Source organism: Amphiura filiformis, chromosome 2, assembly GCF_039555335.1.
Source record: "Amphiura filiformis chromosome 2, Afil_fr2py, whole genome shotgun sequence".
Classification (NCBI taxonomy): Eukaryota; Metazoa; Echinodermata; class Ophiuroidea; order Amphilepidida; family Amphiuridae; genus Amphiura; species Amphiura filiformis.
Window position 1 is genome coordinate 78,055,813 of NC_092629.1, and position 14,096 is coordinate 78,069,908.

At 37.3% G+C, this 14,096-nt stretch overlaps 1 protein-coding gene across 1 annotated transcript in view; it reads right to left on the reverse strand.

Moving 5' to 3' along the window:
• The window catches only part of LOC140143514 (uncharacterized), a 56,563-nt gene extending 42,872 nt beyond the window's left edge, over window positions 1-13,691 (reverse strand). The window contains 6 exon segments of the mRNA XM_072165347.1: window positions 4,472-4,729; window positions 7,348-7,609; window positions 9,396-9,529; window positions 10,469-10,585; window positions 11,437-11,473; window positions 13,611-13,691. Coding sequence (XP_072021448.1) covers window positions 4,472-4,729; window positions 7,348-7,609; window positions 9,396-9,529; window positions 10,469-10,585; window positions 11,437-11,473; window positions 13,611-13,691 — 889 coding nt within the window.
• Window positions 13,692-14,096: the final 405 nt, after the last annotated feature.

Consider the following 14,096-nt stretch of genomic DNA (forward strand, 5'->3'; position numbering starts at 1 on the left):
TGTTGAAAAATTGAGCAAAATTCTATTTCATTGTTCAAAATTTTCCAAATTTCAATACAAATTTGCTGAAATAAGAGAATTTGAAAGTTGCTGCATTAGTTTTTGGCATTTTGGTGATACCATTCTAGAAAAAGGTGGTCATTGGGTAGGCAAAAGAGGGGTCATCGGGTATGACTTTTTCAAAAAAAGGGGTCATCGGGTATAGTAGACTTCAAAAGAGGGGCCAATTGACAGGCACATAATACTGTCACTTCTAAAGTTGAGTGCCCCCCGGCCTGGACACACCAGAAGCATACTGACCGGGGACAGGAGGAAGGGGGAACAAGTTTGCTCCATCTGGCTCGAAATACTGGGACAAAATTGCAATGACCAAAAATCGTAATTACTTTGATCTGGCTGCCTCAAAAATGGAGCAAAATCCTATTTCTTGTTCAAAATTTTCCAAATTTCAATGCAAATTTGCTGAAATAAGAGAATTTGAAAGTTGCTGCATTATGTTGTGGCATTTTAGTGATACCATTCTAGAAAAAGGGGGTCATTGGGTAGTCGCAACTAAAAAAGGGGTCATTGGGTAGCCGCACCTAAAAAGAGGGGTATGACTTTTTGAAAAAAGGAGTCATCGGGTATAGTCAACTTCAAAAGAGGGGCCTATTGACAGGCACATACTATCACTTCTAAAGTTGAGTGCCCCTGGCCTGACACACCAGAAGCATTGGGCACACACTGGGTCACATAATTTAATTTATACAAAAAACATTAAGAGTCCCACGTTACATCGCATGGTAAAAGTGAAAAGAACGATGTTTTAATATAAAATAATTCACTGACGTTTTGTACGAAACGTCAGTGAATTATTTTATATTAAAACATTGTTGAACAACACCTTTTGTTCAGTTTCTTTTCACATTATACAAAGCCTTATATCATGTCAGATCTTGATCTTATGTCTTGATAATGTAGTTTCAATAAACCATGATAAACAGTAAATATTCTATGCGGTCATTAAATTCATATTCTCTACTGATCATGATGTTTGATTCTAAAAATTCAATGATGCTAAAAAAAGATAAAACAATGTTTCATTTTACAATGTACATGCATTTGGTCAGTAAAATGTATAAGTTGGATTTGACACAATTTTGACACAATGAAATTATCAACAAAATGGCTAAGTAAAATTTGACACAAATTTGACACAATGAAATTATCATGAAAATGACTAAGTAAAATTTGACACCAATTTGACATACAAAAATTTTTTCTGAGTTGGATTTGACATAATTTTGACACACTGAAATTATCAGGAAAATGACTAAGTAAATTTTGACACAAATTTGACATACAAAAATTTTTAAAGTCAAATTTGACACAGATTTGACACAATTTTGACACAAATTTGACCCTCATACTTTTCATTTGAGAATCTAAGTTAAATTTGACATAGTTTTGACATACTTCAATTTTTTTTACACATATTTGATACAATCAAATATATGTCAAAATCTATTTGATTATAGTTTTGATATATCAAATTTGTATCAACATGCCATTTAACATATTTTTGATATACTTTTGATATATATTTGACATAAAAATTTCTGCGTGGGTATACCTGGTTCTAAATGTTTTATTCTTAAAGAAACGCACGTGCAACGCAAATGTTACATACAGTAGAGAGATTTATTCAACATTAAAAAAAAGAAGAAAAAAAGAAGCTTAACCCTTACAAAACCCGCATAATATCAACATAAAATATGATAATAATTGAAAATAATAAGTTATCACCTTAGTATGGTCCAGCCAACTCTGAACACCCACCATAAATTCCAGGTGCTGAAGACCCCATGAAGAAATTTCATGATATTTCAAAGCCGCTGAATATAATTCACCCTTTCAGTAAATCCCAAAAACATTGTCGCTCTGATGACGTATCATCCATGCGAACGTCTTTTATTGATACGTACATCTTCATTGCGCAATTTATTGATCCGTATATTTTTACTGCGCAATTTATCGACGCGTACATCTTTATTGGGCAATTTATTGATGCGCACTTCTTTACTGCGCAATAATGCGTACATCTTTATTGCGCACGTTGAACATTGTTAACTTGCGCAGTATCATCGATGATACGTCAGCAGGTATATAATCGCAAATAAAAGGCTTTCGGGATATACCGAAAAGGCGACTTTGACTTCCGTCCTATTTTCAAGGAACTAATTGGTGGTAACTCATAGAACTCCTCAAAAAGTCTAAAACACCAGAAAATTACAGCCATAACTAATTCACAATCCAGCGCAATTGAAAAAAAAAACCACCCCACCCCCCCAAAAAAAAACACCAAACAACAAGTTTCAGATAAAATGATAAAATAAATAATACCCCATAACACATCCTGCATTAAAGATTAAACTTTAAGATGAAAAAAAATGCACTCCAAGTCCCATTAGGTAAAAAATGCAACATTTTTGGGGTATATATGTCTCAAAACTATCGCTATGATCAACGGCTTCATCAAGACTATCTCAGGAATGTTTTTGAGTAAAAAAACGTACCTATGTAAAATATATCTTCTTAATGCCCATTAATCCAACAAAAATGTGTTATCATTACGTCGATTTTTGAATAAATGTTCGGGACTGTTGGTTGTTTTGACTAAATTCATCCTGTGATAAACTTGATACATTTACTAACCAGTTTATTTCATGGACTACACACGCACGGAAGCAGTATGTACGCCCAAGCCTGGGTCACAGAGGTTTTATATGACGTGCAATTGCTGTAGGTGGTGAGATATGGATAAATTTTCTCATCGTAGTGTGTGGGGGTGTGTGTGTCAATCATTATTTTCTCATTCAAACTGGTGAGAATTGCTAATCCCCAGTAAATTGAGCTCACCACAAACATTTTTTCTCATCCAAAATAATGAGAAAATTTACAGTCATGCGCGTTTTTTTTTGGTGGGGGGGGCTTTGGGGGCGCCAGCCCCCCGGGGTCAAAGAAGGGGGCGGCAAAAACGAAGGGGCGCGGAAGAAGGGGCGGCAAAAAGAAGGGCGGCAAAAAGAAGAAGGGGCGGCAAAAAGAATTCGTAAAGAAAAAAGGGCGAACAAATGTTTGAGGAAGGGGCGGCAAAATGTGATATTCTTCAGCCCAACGGGATAGGAGCGGCCACGGTACGCCCCTTTTGACTGTTTCTCAACTAAATATAGGTTTTCTCAGCCAAATCTTCATCTAGTGACATAATATGCTTAACTAGGATTATGAGTACAATATGATTTTTCCAGGAGTGAAAGTGCAAAAATATATCTTCCTTATTTTAGTTTTTGAAAAAAAAGTGCTATATATGTTTAGAAATATTTCTAAAACTGATTTTCAAATAATAATTATTATTAAAAGTACGTGCGTGTTTTAATTAAATGGTTTACGAACGTATGGAATGATTTAAATATTAAAGCCCGGTCTAGATTATTCGATATCAAGCACTATCAAGAAGTACTCGTTATTCAATCTGTTTTAATTCATTTTATATCTAGTTCTAACGAATGTTTGTCGACAACTTAAGTATGTACGAACCAGGTACGTATCCTTAATATTTATTTGTTGGAGGATACTTTTCTGAATGCAGACCTTTTTAAGAGAAGTCTTCATTCTGGCCAAAAACATACCTTACTCCCTCTACTTTTGATTTCTGGGGCCTCTCTTTTAGACAAATTTCATAAAAAGTTAATGACTTGAGTTACATTTATATCACATTGTGGCATTTTGGCCCAATTGCAATATTTTACAGACAAAACAGACCTTTTGCCCATTAACAGGGATGTGTCGCAACCCGCACCCCCTTGCTACAGGTCTTGTACGAACTAATAATGGTGGCGAATACCGTTCGCCAACAAATAATAAATAATTCGGTGGCATATATCAATTGTGGTTAAACCCATGTTATAACATTTCCATAAAAAATAGATTAGTATTTCTTTTCCACAAAATGTTAGCTTTTACCCTCAGATATGTCCCCTTTTATTTTAAACTGAACAACTGAGTTACAGCAAAGAAAATTGGAATTTACTATATACTAGCGCCGATGTCGTCAATGCGTGTCACTCCATTCGGTTGTGCTACGACACGATCCTTTATGTGTGTTGCCATGTACATGTACGTACCGTGTTATGAACATCGAGTTCGCGTTCGACTAATACTAAGTATTTCCATCGTAATAATAAAACGACGATTTTAACTAAACTATAGCACCTAGAGTCTTGTTTTTTGCAGGGTATGGTAGTTTAATAAAGTACATTTTAATTATGTTAAAAACAAAATTTTGAAAAATATTGAGGGCGTCTTCCTCAGCAAATGTTATAATATGGCTTTAACAAAGTAAGAAATGACTTAAAAGAGATTGTTTAGGCCTAATGAATACTTGTTGAGAGTTTTATCGAATATTCACGTCGAATATAAGTATGAATCGCTCGATGAATCGGCCCTTAAACTGTTGTTATTGGTCGGATCTTCATCTCCGTGAATGTCAGGGATTCTTCGAATGATGTCCACGGAAACCAATTTAAACCTTTAGCATATTGCGTATCTCCGTAGACTCCGTTGAGGTTTGATTGATGGCAAGCGGAATACCACCAAGCACCAGTGGCCGCTTCAGCACAATTGCCATTGTATGCGTCATTGTCCTGGTCTTTCGTTGTAAATGGGGATTGATTCTGAAATCCCAAGGCATCACCTGGTGGTACAAAGAGAGCATTTATGTAATAGTCAATATGGTAGACCCAAAGAGTAATTTTTTCACTATGCTGTTCGTATATCTGTGCTTGTTGAGAACATTTTTATACAGGCCTTATAATGGAAAATTTGCCTTAATTAACCCTAACAAGGAATTATGCTTTTTTGCTATCGGAAGGCAGAGAAGGAACGAACAAGGAGAGAAGATGTAGACATATTTCACTTGGCACCCCCGAATTGACCCTGGGACCACACGATCACCGACCTCATGACACGGGGCAATCGCTATAACCGGCCAGCGATTTGGTGGGCATAAGTGACTTAAGATTTTGTAAGATTTATAATTATTAGGGTTATAAACAAATATAAATCTTACAAGGAAGACCACTGCGCATGCATGCATTCCGCATGATGGCATTGCGCAATCACCCTAAGACACTTATGCCTACCAAATCGCCAGCCGGGCAAGCGACTCCCCCGTGGCATGATGAGGTTGGTGATCGTGTGCGTGGCACCCAATGGGTCCCAGGTTCAATTCCTGGGTGTGTCAAGTGAAATCTCCTTCTTCATCTTCTCTCCTTTTTTGTTCCTTCTCTGCCTTCCGATAGCAAAAAAAGCATGTTCCTTGTTAGGGTTAACGCTGTAAAGATAGGGCGTCTGGACCCTACTCTGCCATGTTCGGCCGAGTAACGGTACATGAACGCGAGCTTTCATTGTGTAAAGCTGAGTTTATACTGATGGTTTACTCATCATCAGACTGAATCAGTGTCGTTTACACCTGCATAAGTTATGTGTGTAATTTAAGTGAATGTTGACCGACAGAGAGTGTCAGATATATATATGCCTACGTGTCGCCTTTGAACATACCGCGGAATCATGGCATGTTGCCTATGGGGATCTACGCTAAGTATAAAGGAAACAACGTGAGCAAACTCAAAATAGCACAAATAGCGCGAGCGTACACAAAAGAAACTTCGCGCGTAAGATGAGCGATGTCGCCAGGTCTGAACGCTGTACCGGCGTCAGCTGAATTTAAGTACGCTTAGTGGGCACAGGAATGGAAAATTCCAATATGTGTTTATTAATCTACAGCAAATCATGCGCATGCTCAGCATGCAAATACTACGGCGATTTAGTTTTTTTGCAAAAGCGATTGAGTTTCAGCGATGCATTCAACTTTTGGACTGGATAGTTCAAGCATGTTCAACAAGTTTTTTAATGTAATTGCCCCTAGCCCTAGTAAAAGTAAGAACGGATACTATGGCCAGAGTTCCAGAGGGCTAACTATGCTTACGTGTCGTTCATGGGCGAAAAATGCTGAACCTAAGGATTATTTCGACATGCGCCCTACATAAGCTTCAAACCAAAAGATTTACCATAGAATTACACGAGTGCCCTTATTTTATTAAACTCCATATAGGAGAGTCTTATTTATTCGGCTGACGACTCACAGTAGAGTGTTCGAACATGGCGAGTGGCAATTTCGCATTATCTCGTGGGGCGTATACACACGCGCAGAAGTGCGATTTGTCCGTACGCTGGCGACGCAACTGCGTAAACGCACCAACGGTACACCCAAGTTGAGAAAAGACATTTATGTACGCTTAGGCCTCCTGTACTTATCGTGGACCCCATGCGGCAAGGAGGAGGGAGGTGGGCCGAGTTCCCCAACTCTTGATCACCAGGCAGAACAGACAGGGAACGATCAAAGTTACGAATGTGCATCTTCTTTGGACCATTTAACGCAATTGTGTGTGGTACCTCACTTTGAGGCCTGTACAAAATGTTCAAATTCTCAAGTTTTGAGGTAAATTACACTAGCCGTTTTGATATTAGAAGTAAAACGTATTTCAAAATGTGTGGTATACCACAATTGGGGATGAGGCTACCACTTTTTCATTCATAACATCTAAACAGAATATAATTCAGGTCTAACATTTCACTGAGATTATGATTTTCTTCTGATGCCAAAATCACTATTTTGATAGGGAAAGGTGGGGATGCTGTCGATCAGGTCACCCATCTTTAATAGGTAAATTGTAAATACTTGCGCGCAATCAGCACAGTAAAGTTATTTTTGGAGTAAGTAAGCTGGACGACTTTCTATGTGCCTTTAGGGAGCGATCGTTATTTACGACAGGGGGATGGGCATTTTGAGGGGGGGACCCGAATTTTTTGGGGGTCTTGAGGGGAACGCGAATTTATTGTTGAACCATGAGGGGGGATTGTTAAGTTTTAAATGGAGAAATTCGGGAAAACAAGGGGGGAATCCAAACATTTTGAGCGGACGCGAGGGGGAACGCGAATTTTGTTGTCGATATTTTTTCCAAACGCCCATCCCCCTGCCGTAAATAATGATCGGTCCCTTAAATACGGACTGGCGTGCCCAGTGCGCTTTTGCCAAAGCCATAATGCGAGCCAGTTTGTGTTACTTGATCGGTAAAAATCTAATAGGTATAATTGTCAGATTGATTGAGCAATTGTTTCATTAATTATTGATTGTCTGACCCGAGTTGCTCGATCAATAGATCTATTTATTGTTCGACAAATTGATCGGTTGATTGATCTATTTATCGATGAGTTATAGCATATTGATTAATTGATGATTGATTGATTTACTTGCGGTTCCATCATGCCCAGCAACAATCAACTTGTATTTGGCGTTTTCGTCTCCGATAAGGAACTGGTCGTAGTGAGCAAAGCGGCTCTCTCCATCAAAGTCTTTCATGTCTATACGCAGCTCGTACGAGCCTTGGTTAGTTATTGCAAATATGTTATCATTTCCGAGCCAAAACTCTGAGTCAGGGTTTCCGAATCCCTGCTTGTATGATGCCCAGTCTCGATAAAAGTCAACGGAACCGTCCTCCCGACGTTGAAAAACCTATAAATAGAACAGGCATGTTTAAATTAGCTCAATATTAAGCAAACACACATAATTCTTAAAATAATGTTTAAATGTCGGATTACCTAAACGGTATTATTGGTATAAAACTGTTTTAAAACATTCAAAAACATTCATTATTTGAATACTTGCTGCAAAACATTCGAACATAACTTTGTTGATAAAATAGTTTGCAAACATGTTTGCTAAAACATACATTTTACAATAACATTTTTGCATCATTTTTAAAATGTTTTAACAATGTTTTCATGACCTGCATATAACCCTACATTTAAATGCTATCAGAATGTTTTGACAAAAACCATGGTGGCAAGGATAATTCACTGAGGAGAGTGCATTAGGCAAGATAATCGCACGAGACCGTAGACTTATGGTATTTAGCTTGAGAGCCGTTAGCTAATGCTACAAATCCACCAAGTGTGATTATCTTGCAAATGAACTTCTGCGAAGTAATTATCCAGCATAAACCTTTGGAGTGATTCAGATATAATAAAACAATGGGCAATTAATTGCTGCATTTATATTTTAGTTTCAAAATTTCAGAAATAAATATCTGAAATTAAAACGCTGTCAGTTCAGTGACTTGTTAGGAAAACCAACCATTGCATAAAGTTAACTACCACTCGGTGAGTGCCATTTTGTACACTACTGTATACCAATGGTATTGATATTATCGATTGCCCTTTCAACTATATGACGCAACGCTTAAATGAAGCCATTGAAAAAAAACTATTACCAATAAACGCATGTATACACACATGTATGCAATGAAGATGAAAAAAGACACTATAATATCAATTTATTATAGGCCTACACTCCTGTAACTTTCAAATCTACATTGCATAATAACGCACGACAGTGGAATCTTACAATTTGAATAGTTTGAAATAACCACTGTGACAATAAGCATGGTCATGGTGATCGATATTAGGCGCTACCATTTGTGTGTCTCTTTGTATATATTTAGAATTAATTTCATTTGTAAAATGATGACTAATTTTGTAGTTATGGTGTCCTGTCGTTTATATAGCCATATTTTGAACTGTTTCATTAATAGAAGCGCGATTATTATCCTGATTTGGTTCATCAAATCAATTAATATATATTTTTATATTAGCACCAAACAGAACAAAACTTATGATTGTGTATGACTTTTATGTAATTTATGATGCACATTCTGCGCCTTAAAAAAATAAACCAATACCAGAATTTTAACACCACAAAAAGTATTCGTACTTTTTTAATGGTATATATATATATATATATATATATCGAACAGACAAGTTGTTACTTTTTATGTGAAAGTAGTATTTCTAGTATTTGTGCGAATACTTACTACCCCCCCCCCTCGAGTCTCCCCTGCAAGTATTGTCTAAAATATATTGTTTTGTAAAATATAACGCACGGGAGAGAATATTACATAACGGTGAATAGAAATGGGCACTAGAATTATCACTTATTATGCTTCTATTTGTCAGGTAGCGCCATAAGCATTTTTCTGTGACGCACAATGCGGGGGAGAGCAAAGTGCAATCTGGGAGGAGCAAATTGAAATCTAGGAGTGTTTTTTTTTGGTTTTTGGTTGTTTTTTGGCTATTGGGCAAACGCTGACGGCGTTGGTAGATGTAGCGACTGTGATTTGTGTTGTTCCCAATTTTGTTTGAGTTCATAGCGAGTTGACTCTGATGAGGGCACACCAGTAAATAGGAACCTCCTATACACGGACGGAAAAATCAGTGTTTAAAAAAGTGAGAAAATTACTTACTGTCCATCCCCCGTCCTCAGTATCCATGTCACAGTAAACATGGATTGGTCCTTGGGATGCTGGGTAAATGTCGTATACACCACTCACTACGTTACCGGCTTGTTTAATGTCGAAGCAATCTAGATGTTGCACACCTGTTTGGATACGTACAAAAGTAACATATTAAGATTCTAGATATCTAGATTCTCATTCTTTTAAAATTAAAAACACTTTCATACTTCTCATACACTTTCATAGTATCGGGTAAAAAACCTTTAAATTCTACTTCTGCCACTAATTCAATAGTATAATGATGTTACACATACATCTTGGCTTTAGTTTGTGTACACACACTTGGATCAAAGGTAGGCTAAATGGGATAAATAGTTAGGCTATTGGCTATGGCTAAGCCATGGTCCCGCACTGTGTGCGTAAATAAGCTCTAGTTCTTGTGTGACCAGGGCCGTTCCTAGGAATTTTGCCACCCTAGGCAAAGCCTCTCCCTGTTGCCCCACCAAAACATACCAAAAAGTGTTAAGGCGGGTCAGTTGTGACCTATTTTCTGCCCACGACCGTTTTCCTTCTTTTTATTTTTCCTCCCTTTTCTTTCTCCATTCCCGTTTTTCTTTTTTCGCCCCCTTTTGTTTCCGCCCTAGGCGACCGCTTTACCTGGCCTAATGGTCGGAACGGCCCTTGGTGCGCCCTTTACATTTTGGAACATGCATTGGCAGCTCTTTAATAATAGAATGGCGGGGTTTTGTTTTTGATATAAATAAAACAAATACAAAGAATGTGGTATATGGCTTTATTTTATTATGAAGCTAATATTGTTTTTTACATGAATTACACAAATTACATGACGTCGCTTTGGCACATGCATTGTATTATTAATTACTGAGAATGCTGAAGATTGGAGGATGGTGGATGTACGTCGTGGTGTGGGAAGGGATGAAAAACGGAGGGTTCTAGACTGAATCGTTCGTCGTCTACCAACTGCGCATGTTTATTGTGTGATGACTTGACATTATCATAGACTAACTTATAAACCCTATGAAAAGACGTAAAATACCAAAAATATTTATTCTATGCCTTACAGGTCTCATCACAGGTGTCTCCACAGTAGCCATCAGCACATGTACAGGTAAAAGAATCTATTCCATCTTGACAACAGCCTCCATTTTGACATGGGTTAGGATTGCAATCGTTTATATCTGAAAATCAAGTAAGGTTGACAATTAGCATCTAATCAAAAACTTTGAATGCATTCTTGTGCATTTTGTTCACATAAAAATTATGTCTCCAGTGTAGCTAACAGTATAGATATCTTGCATGCTCGGGGCGTACCCTCCAACAAAAGTGCTACCAGGTCCGACAACGTCTAAAATGCTGACGTATCGCGAACAATCAATGTTGTACCCTGTGTAGCCAGTAGTATAGATGTCTTGCATGTGGGGGTACTCTCTCACAATAGCGTTTCCCTCAAGTCTATGTAATAAAGTACTGTATTAGGATCAACACTATGGTGTACGCCCGGATGCATCTTTGATATTTTCTGCGGAATAAATATTATAATAGGCCATGTGTGTGGCTAACTACGCAACACATAGGTCCTCTATGTACAACCAAGACAGTATTGATTTTTTGTTTGTTGAGATTTTGAGTTTTATTATCCATTGGTTTTGGTATGTGTAGTAAAAATGTGTATAATAATCAAAATGCCCTAATTAATGGTACATACTTCCGGCGGTGGTTTTGTTCACACCTTCTAAACGAAAATTTTCCCAGGCATAAAATTTTACTGTGGTAATGCGAAAAATATGAGCTTTCTTCTGAGATCAAAATCACAGTTTTGATGATGAAATCTGGAGGATGAGGCTATCGATCTGGTCACGTGCTTTAATATGCACAAACTACATGTAGTAAATTAGTCATTTCAGAGGCAGATAAAGAATTCTGTCAGGCAATAATTTAAGCAATCTAGAAGTTTGATCTGGAACCTGAAATTGTCCGTATGATAAAAAACAAACAAAAACATAGCATTGACACAGCATGACGTACGCACCTTGAACTCGGCATTCACATAAGAGACCATCTAGAGTCTGTGTAAAGAGAAAATCATAAAACATTAACTTTATCAGCGTAAAATCACTCTATGTCTTCAAACAAAAGTTTCATTGAAATTAGCCTGGCATTTAATTGCTAAGTATTGTTTATACAACAGAAAACAAACCCATTTTTGTAAAATAAATGCGAAGAACAATGCAATTTGCTATTTTTTGTGTCAACATTTTTACAAAGGATTATCTCAATGGAGGCGTTGCTGGAATTCGTTGCTATTTTACGTGACACATATATGTGAAAAAACCCTGAATATTACGTTCAAACACCACAATGATAACATTATTTGTTCGTATGGCAAGCCAAATTTGGGCGATAACAAAATATATTTTGTCATAGATTGAAAATTCTTGGTACATTTTGAGTTACATTGCTATGTTTTACAGCTCTAGGATGTACAGATTTGGATTTTTGAAGTCATGCGTCCAATGCAGAAAATATATTTGTTTTGTGTGTCTGATTTTGTCCATTCAACGATATTTCACTATTTTCTCTTGAAAAATATATTTACATTTTTATTTCTCTGAACGTGATCAAAATCAATCGTCATACATCGTGGAATGCGGATATTTAGGCAAGTGAAGTTCACGTATAGACCTTCAACTTTTATTTAAGCTATAACATGCTACTCTCTTTGATTTAAAGCCCACAAAATACACCCAAAAAGCTTCAGGTGGTGTAGTGCGGCTACACATTAACCGTCATTGTGCAAGTCTCAGAAATGTCCCACAAATGACACAAAGTAGATCCGTGCAACTCCAACCCTCCAACTTCGTTGTCCATGATACAAAATATGGCGCTATACTTCTAGGGTTAACATAATGTTTCCATGTAGGCCTATTTACTTTGGATACGGGCGTTTAAGCTGAATTTATACTCGATCGCCGGAACGATTGCGACGCACCACTTTTGAAAAGCAATGGACAATCGCCAAATTTTGCAATACATCGCCCGTTGCTTTTGCATTTAAACTTATTAGACGATCATATTCTAAACGCCACAAAGTACATTTTTAGAACATCGATTGCTGTGAATAATTATTGCTTTGAATTAATTCATCACCACGAGTTAATAGTCGAGGAAGGTGTATTAATTAGCAACATAATAAATCCAGTGGGTTGGAAAGGATTGGTTGAATCATTCCCGTGTCAAGCGATATCGTTCAGAAGTTGAGAATTCTTCAACTTACAAAAGCGACGTCGTTTTTGCCTCAGCGATTTTATCGATTGATCGGCTTGACGCTCTGAAAACGGAAGTAAACACCCATCATGCGTGAGAATCGCTTTTCTGCAAAAGCGACCGAGTATAAAGTCAGCTTTAGACGGCGACCTTGAAATGCTATACATGTTCTCACAGGCGGTGGTGGAAGCGATATCGCAATTTTGACGTCGCCATTGGATTAACACATAATCATGAAATCTTCACAAACAATTCTAAATTTGTTATGTGGTGTCTAAAACCGTTGGGGTACGACAATGTACCACACTGTACGTATGTTATTTTTCAATTTATAAATGCTAACCGTGCATTTTGAATGGGGCTGTCAGCCTTGTATTTTCGCCAGCCTTCAACGTCAAGTGTCGCGTGACCTATGCCGCCTGTGTTCTCAAACCTGAAAACTCGTGACATGCCATTATTCAATTTAAGGGCCAACATTCGTCATAACTTCTTGAATACGAATTGTCTGACAAGACAAATTCATATGTAGCCCTTAAAGTTTCATTTAAGCTAACACTCTCTTTGATCTATAGCCCTCGGTTGATTTTTCACAATTCATCCGCATTACTTGCGGAGTGATTTGATGATGTATTTTCCTGTCGAATCGCACGTGAAAAAAGGCGGATAAACATTAACCGTCATCGTGCAAATTGGAGCACAGATACTATATAATTTTTAGCATGAACACAAAATGATATCATAAATTATATTTCCCTGTAACGAATTATCGTCACAACGTTATAACACCAACCTGTTCGTTCCCGATTTAAAAAAAGAAAAAAAAGAAGAAGAAACAAGAGGAGGCTTATTTCATCGGGCAATTGGATAGTAATTGCTAGATACTTTTTAACTAGATACGTTATGAGCACCAACCTGTTAGTCCACGGTCTCACTACTTACCGTTGTATTCTGAGCATTGATTAAAGGTATCAGGAACAAGATTGACATCGACAAAATAGTGCAACATTCTTTCAGATCCATATTTGGTATGGTTGGTTCGTGAGAACGTTTTTTCTGCTGGATTGCTGTTAACTGCTTGGTAAATGTGATGCTTTACCAACTAAATTCAGACAATCTATGAGAACTTTTATAAGCACGATCGTGATGTTTGGTATTGTTTAAGATATTGTTTACCGCGTGGGAAATAACCAAATGGCACCGGTGTTTCAAAATGCCTTGAATGGTACCATTATCTTAGATGATACAATATAGGGTTAATTGTAGCATTGTTCAATGTCCCATTGTACAAGTGTGCCTGAACAATGAACGATTGTAATTAATTTAACTAAACCATTTTTGTTGTAGACAATACATTTTAATCGTTAAAAAGCAATAGGAATAATGATAATGGTAGGATTGTTCAATGTCCCATTGCACAATTGTGTC